At 67.0% G+C, this 6929-nt stretch overlaps 1 protein-coding gene across 1 annotated transcript; it reads left to right on the forward strand.

Moving 5' to 3' along the window:
• The first annotated feature begins 2284 nt into the window (after positions 1-2284).
• On the forward strand, positions 2285-6180 carry LOC105982027 (tektin-4-like). The gene is made up of 6 exons (XM_013011434.1): positions 2285-2818; positions 3174-3244; positions 3532-3675; positions 3789-4011; positions 5145-5299; positions 5964-6180. The coding sequence occupies exons 1-6, from the start codon at positions 2285-2287 to the stop codon at positions 6178-6180; spliced, it is 1344 nt and encodes a 447-aa protein (XP_012866888.1).
• The last annotated feature ends 749 nt before the right edge of the window (positions 6181-6929 follow it).

Here is a 6929-nt window from a genome sequence, read left to right on the forward strand (position 1 = left end):
CACCACCCCAGGGCCAGCAGTGACCCCCAGGCTGACCCTCACCACCCCAAGGCCAGCAGTGACCCCCCTGGGCTGATCCTGTGCCCCCCATCTCTGGAGCGGGGGCTGGCGGGGTGTGCAGGCCCCACGGGCCTCGGGTGGGCGGGGGAGGCCTGGTCTGTGTCCTCCAGGGGTGCTCTGGGAGGGGGATGCCTGCTCCCTGGGACACAGGTCCCCAGACAGCGAGGGAGGGCGCTCTGCGTCCCTTTCTTCTGAACCTCGGCGCATCCTGGGTCTCCTTTGTCAGAAACAAATTGAAAACAAATCCAGAAAACCTGAGTGCCGCCTGACTCTCTCAGCCCAGCTCTGCCCCTCCCCGGCCCGGCTGGGCCCTCTGCCTTCCGTAGCCGTCCAGCATCCAGTGGCCGCAGCCCCTTCCTCCGGGCGGGAATCAGCCTGGTAGGTCTGGCGGGTCAGGAGCTCCCCGCACCTGGCTCACCCAGTGAGCGCATCTCATCTTGCTTCGGGGAAGTCCTGTCACCGGGGAGTCTGGGGAGACTCGACTTTCCTGGCTAGCCTAGGAGTCCCTGGACACAGAGGCAGAGGGCCGGAGCAAACTCCGCCAGCCATCTGCAGCCCTGGCGTAAGGAAAGATGGCATGCAGAAATGCAGGCTCTAGACAGAACACAACACAGACGTGCTGGCCAGTGCCCCCTGAGGAAACCGAGTCAGGCGGATCTGTAGCGTGCCTCGGGCCCTGCCGTGGCCAGCCTCCCGTGCCTGAAGGCCCCGGCCCAGTCTCTGGACTGCTGGCCTCCAAGCCCACATTCATTATTCATTTTTGGTTTGTTAGCGCTGGGAATGGAACTCCGGGCCGTGTGCTCGCTAGTCAGGTGGTCTGCCACTTGGGCAGCCTTTTGGTACTGGTTATTTTCGAGGGAGGGTCTCACTTTGTGCCGGGGCTGCATTCCCACTGTGTTGCTGTGTTGCTGGGGGTGAGAGGCGTGCGGTGACATATGCAGCCATGGTTGAGATGGAGTCTCTCACACTTCCTGATGCTCGGGCTGGCTTTGAACCTTCATCCCCAATCTCTGCCTCACAGGTGTCTATGTTACGGTGTGAGCCGCCGAGCCCTGCTCCAGGGCCATGTTGACTAGGTCCTGTGTTATCGATGAGGTCTCCCGCTGGGAGTTCACATCAGCCAGGACTGAGGGGCTGGCCACTGGGAGTCCTGATCGGGGAGGGACATGAGGAGGACAAGCCCTCAGGGCTAGAAGGAGGCCCAGGGGGCCTGGGGTCGGTGGCTGAGCTGGGCCTGGGCAGAGGGACTTGTGTTGAGGTAGGGGGCTGTATTTTCTGTTAGGAGGACTGGGTTTCGGGGGCATCTCTGGAAAAGTGGAGACCAGAGGAGTTGTGGGGCTCAGATCAGAGCATCCTGAAGAACAAGTGTCTGGAACATTCTGCGGCCATTGGCGCCCCCTCTTGGGCATGTTGGGTATTGCCCCAGGAAGCGGTCCCTGTCCAGTTGATCTCAGCCAGGCTGCCCAGAACAGGACCTGCCTCTTTCTGGTGAGCTAGGGCTGGTGTCTGACTCCAGACCCCCCTCAGAGGCCAGGGGAGGGAGGGCATCTGGCCCCAGGAGCAGATGTAGCCAGGTCCCCACAGGCACTGCCCGGGGCTGAGGCGGGAGCCGGGCCCTGTCCTCCGGGACTGAGGGAAGGCCTCTGTGCCCGTGGACGGGGTGATGGGGACCTGGGGCTGGGGTGGTGGGTGCAGGATTGAGACCTCTCCACCTGGGCTGTAGGTTCCAAGGCCACAGTCCCAGCTGCTCCACCCCAGCAGGGCCAGACGGCCCAGGTGGACAGCCCTGCGCTCCAGGGAAGACCGGGATGGAAGGACAGTGGGACACACAGGAAGGATGGAGCACCAAGGGCCGCAGGACCCCTCCCTGCCCAGGCCCCAAGGACAGGGCCACGGAGGCCTGGGACTGGCTCCTGGGACCCCCCTCGCCCCTCCACACACACCATGGGACATGTCCCCCGGGCAGCCACTTGGACCACAGCTGGGGTGGGGATGGAACGCTGGGGCCCCGCCTGGCCCTTTAAGATGACAGTTCTGTCCCTAAATGTCCCTTGTTGTCGCCCAGCAACCAGAGGCCCTTAGTGTGTACACTGTCACTGGGGCGACCAGGAGGCCCTCAGCCCCTGGACAGTGGCTGGCACTTCCCCCGCTGACCGAGCCTGGCTGACTGCCCGGAGACTTTCCCCCTTGGTCCCCACCCCTGCCCCACCAGGCGGCTGGCACCATGGCCCAGACAGATGTGCTCCTGACGAAGCAGCCAGCCCCGCAGACCATCAGCCCGTGTGAGCTGCCGCCCAAGCTCTACCATGTGGCCTGCAACACGGGCGAGCACTCATCCTCGGGCCTGGCCACCGCCGGCTTCCGCACGGCCAAGTACCTGATGGACGAGTGGTACCAGAACTCCTATGCCCGCTACCACCAGGCCTTCTTGGACCGTGAGCACTCGGAGCGGCAGCGGCAGGAGAGCCAGCAGCTGGCCGTGGAGACCAGCACGCTGGCCCAGCGCACGCAGCAGGACTCCACCATCAAGGTGGGCGAGCGCCTGGAGGAGATGCACTGCTGGAAGTCCAACCTGCAGCAGGAGGTGGAGGACCTGACCTCCGAGACCAACCTGCTCCTGGCCCAGAAGCTGCGGCTGGAGCGCGCCCTGGACGCCACCGCCCTGCCCTTCTCCATCGCCATGGACAACCTGCAGTGCCGCGATCGCCGCCAGCACCCGGACCTGGTGCGCGACTACGTGGAGGAGGAGCTGCTCAAGGTGCCTCCCCTCCCCCGGCGCCGGGGAGGGCCGTCCCGGGGCGCAGGGAGCGAGGCGGGGGCCTGGGCGGCTCTGCAGGGCCGCAGGGGCTCCGAGGCCTGGCGCCTGGGCGTCCCAGTGTGGCTGCAGACAGACCCACGGACAGAGGCCGGAAGAGAGCTCATACGTAGAAAACGCAGCTGTCTGGCCGTAGAAAGGAGCCTGGGGGGGGTGTCAGTGGCCAGGTCGGGCCCCAACCTCAGGTCCTCCTGGTGTGTGCCTGCTGACTGTGGCCCCCGGAGCCCGCTGGGAGGAGGGGCTGGGGCTCTGCTGTTCAAGCCACCTCCTCATTCCACACCTCCCCCCCCCCTCCCAGGAAGCAGAGCTCATCCGGCACATTCAGGAGCTCCTGAAGAGGACCATCCAGCAAGCGGTGACCCAGATACGGTGGGTCACCGGGACCCCAGGCAGCCTGAGGGGCAACCCGGGCACCCCTTGGCGCCGCCCCGGGGCAGGGGGCCTGGGGTCTGGCTGAGGGGGCAGGGGCAGCGTCCAGGTCACCGCTCGGTGGGCGGGACCGAGCGCCTGAACTGATGCTGGTTCTGAAGCCCCCACCCGGGGGGCGGCACTGGACCCAGCTGACCAGGCCAGGGCCAGAGGGCCAGGCCCACGCGGGCTGGGGCTCCCTGCCCGGCCACTCCGTCCCGGCCCATGCCGGCCCTGGTCCTCTGCAGGCTGAACCGAGAGCAGAAGGAGGTGTGTGAAATGGGCTTCTCGGACAAGGTGGAGTCCTACAACATCGACCAGGCCTGCTCGCGCTACCACAACGACTGCACGGAAGTGCGGTTCCACCTGCACTCCACCAAGTTCGAGGAGAGGTGAGGCCCTGGGCGTGGGACGGCAGCCCCGGGCCGGGCAGGGCTGCCCTGGACGAGCCGGGGCGCTGCAGGGTCCTCTGCCTGGCCCACGTGACCCCCGCCCCGTCCCGCAGCGCCTCCACACCCGAGTCCTGGGTCAAGTTCAGCCAGGACATGCTGTTCCGCGCCGAGCATGAGCGCCTGGGGTCGGTCCACTTGCGGTCGATCATCGACTCCATCCTGCGGGACACCTCGGAGGACCTGCGGGTGCAGGCGGACGTGGTCAACCAGGCCTTCGAGCGCCGCTGCGAGGAGCTGGAGGACACACAGAACAAGCTGAAGTTCCACCTGCAGAAGGTGAGGGGGGCGGTGGGGGGGGGCGCCGGACACGCCCACCCAGAGACACGCACAGGGACACGCCCACCAGGAGACACGCCCACCGCGCAGGGACACGCCCACCAGGAGACACGCCCATCACACAGGGACACGCCCACCAGGAGACACGCCCACCAGGAAACACGCCCACCAGGAGACATGCCCACCACACAGGGACACGCCCACCCAGAGACACGCACAGGGACACGCCCACCAGGAGACACGCCCACCATGAGACACGCCCACCACACCGGGACACGCCCACCAGGAGACATGCCCACCGCGCAGGGACACGCCCACCATACAGGTACACGCCCACCAGGAGACACGCCCACCACACAGGGACACGCCCACCAGGAGACATGCCCACCGCGCAGGGACACGCCCATCAGGAGACACACCCACCGCACAGGGACATGCCCACCAGGAGACACGCCTGCCCCTGAGACACGCCCACTGTGCTAGGGACACGCCCACCCAAGAGACACGCCCACCATGCGGGGACACGCCTACCTGGAGACACACCCACTGCACTGGGGACACGCCCACCACGCTGGGGACACGCCCATCCACGGAGACACGCCCACCACGCTGGGACCACGCCCACCATGCGAGGGACAACGCCCATCCAAGACATGCGCACCCCCCATGGGACACACCTTCCAGAGTTCAGGACCCACCCCAAAGCTCTGGACACGCCCACCAGGGACAGATTGAGGGCACGCCCACCCCACCTTGCCCCTCCCTTAGCACTCTCCACTCAAGGCACGCCCACCCCACGCAGTACACACCGTCCTCTCTGGCACACCCACTTGCCCCTAGGTGGGCCTAGCTCAGGGCTCTGACCTAGGGTTCCCAGTGGAACCTCTGCTGCCCCTGACCCCGGCTTCCTGGCTGGGGCTGGGGCCCCTCAGGCCAGAGCTGCAGCACAGCTTGCTTCCTTCCCAGCCTGACCTGAGTCGGCCGGTGCCCGTGGACAGCGTGGCCCCTGAGCGCAGTCAGGACAGGAGGAGCTGGGGCGACCCCCCCGTCCTCCCCACTGGCCTGCCGACCCCCCCGCCCTCCCCACTGGCCTGCCCCAGCCCCGTGTGGCTCACACTAACGCCCTGATACAGCTGCTTCGGGAGATCACCGACCAGGAGCGCCAGATTTTGAACCTGAAGCAGGCCATCAAGGACAAGGAGGCGCCGCTGCGCGTGGCCCAGACCCGTCTGTACCAGCGCGCCCGCAGGCCCAACGTGGAGCTGTGCCGCGACACAGCCCAGTTCAGGTGCGCGGCCCATCGGCAGCCTCGCCGCCCGAGGCTGGGGCGCCCTGAGTCCCCGGGGCGCCCCTGGGTGCAGGCCTGATGCTGGAGGCAGCTTGTCTGGCCTTTCTGGAGGGGGCCTTGGGTCGGCCCGGCTGGCTCCCGGGGTCCCAGGGCGGAGGGGACGGCAGGGGCGTCCACCCGCCCTGCGTACCAGGTCCTGTCTTCTGTTTCTCTAACTTGAGTGTGCTGGTGCACTACTGAGCGTGTCTTCTTCCTCTTCCTCTCTGCCCCTCCGTGTCTCCCTCCTTCCCTGCCCCTCCATTTGTTCAAGACACTGAGGGCCCGAGGGCTGGCCAGCGCGGCTCCCTCAGAGGCGAGGCTGCCGGCAGTCAGCCTGCGCTGCTGGTCCCGGCCACTGGGTGCTGCTGCAGTGCAGTTCCCGGGCTGTGGGGGGCGGGGCGGGGCCAGAGCTTGGCGGCCCCCCCCCCCCGCGTGCCCGGTCCCGTGCCCGGGACTCTGCACATCTCTTCTGGTGCGCCTCTTGGGATGACACTTTGTAGTGTCATGAAACGTCCCAGCCTTGAACTCCTGCCCCCCCCCCCGTCTCCCACTCAGCTTGAAAGGCCAGGCTAACTAGGACCCTGCCCCCTGCCCCCTGCCCCCTGCCACGGCTCTGCTCCTGCAGGCTGGTGAGTGAGGTGGGGGAGCTGAACATGTCCCTCACGCTGCTGAGGGAGAAGCTGCAGGATGCGGAGCAGGCACTGTGCAACCTGGAGGACTCCCGCATGGCCCTGGAGAAGGACCTGGCTGTCAAGGCCAACAGCCTCTTCATCGACCGCCAGAAGTGCATGGCCCACCGCCACCGCTACCCCACCGTCCTCCAGCTGGCTGGCTACCAGTAACCGCAATAAAGAGCGCCTTAGCTTTCTGCGCGTGTGGGGCCCGGTGGAGTCTCCTGGGCCGTCCACGCGGGCAGGCTCTGTCTGTGGGCCCCAGCCTCCCCCCTCAGCCGGCCCCACGCGGCCCTGAGTGTGGCCAGCTGCCCCTGCACTCCCAAGCCCCAGCCTCACCTCCCGAGCCTCGAGGCTGGCTGACCACGCTCAGGCCCAGTCCCACCCAGAGTCCCACCTTGTGTCCACCCACTGCCTAGCCAGGTGTGGAGAGAAAGACTGAGGTCCAGGCCAGCCCCAGGCAAACCAGGAAGCACTACTGGTGGAGCTAAAAAGGTCTGGAGACATGGCTCGAGGAGTAGAGCACCTGGTTAGCACACACAGGGCCCTGAGTTCCGACCCCAGGAGACGGGGGGGGGGCGTTAGGCGGGGCGGGGGCCCACCGGGCTGGCCTGCCCTCTGCAGCCCCCGCTCAGCTCCATGCACACGGAGGCCGTGGCTGCACGGGCCACAGGGGCTGCTCTTCCAGAAACCTTGGGTGCCGGGGGGGGGGGTCAGAGCCTGCAAGGCCTCACTGCCCGGAGGAGGGGTGAGAGAGAGAGAGACAGAGAGACAGAGACAGAGAGAGACAGAGAGACAGAGAACACTGCCCCGGCACGGCCGCCACCCCATGCTGCTCTACCCCAGTGGTCAGCGCTTTCCTGGAGGGGGAGCCCAGCACCCACTGCAGGAGCCTCCCTCCTCCCCCCTCCTCCCCCTTC

The sequence above is a fragment of the Dipodomys ordii genome, unplaced genomic scaffold (genome assembly GCF_000151885.1).
Source record: "Dipodomys ordii isolate 6190 unplaced genomic scaffold, Dord_2.0 Scaffold14, whole genome shotgun sequence".
Taxonomy (NCBI): Eukaryota; Metazoa; Chordata; class Mammalia; order Rodentia; family Heteromyidae; genus Dipodomys; species Dipodomys ordii.

Coding starts and splice junctions, on each gene's coding strand:
- LOC105982027 (XM_013011434.1), top strand. CDS start 2,285: ATGGCCCAGACAGATGTGCTCCTGACGAAGCAGCCAGCCCCGCAGACC. Junction 3,245..3,531: donor CAAGCGGTGACCCAGATACG/GTGGGTCACCGG, acceptor GGTCCTCTGCAG/GCTGAACCGAGAGCAGAAGG. Junction 3,676..3,788: donor TCCACCAAGTTCGAGGAGAG/GTGAGGCCCTGG, acceptor CCCGTCCCGCAG/CGCCTCCACACCCGAGTCCT.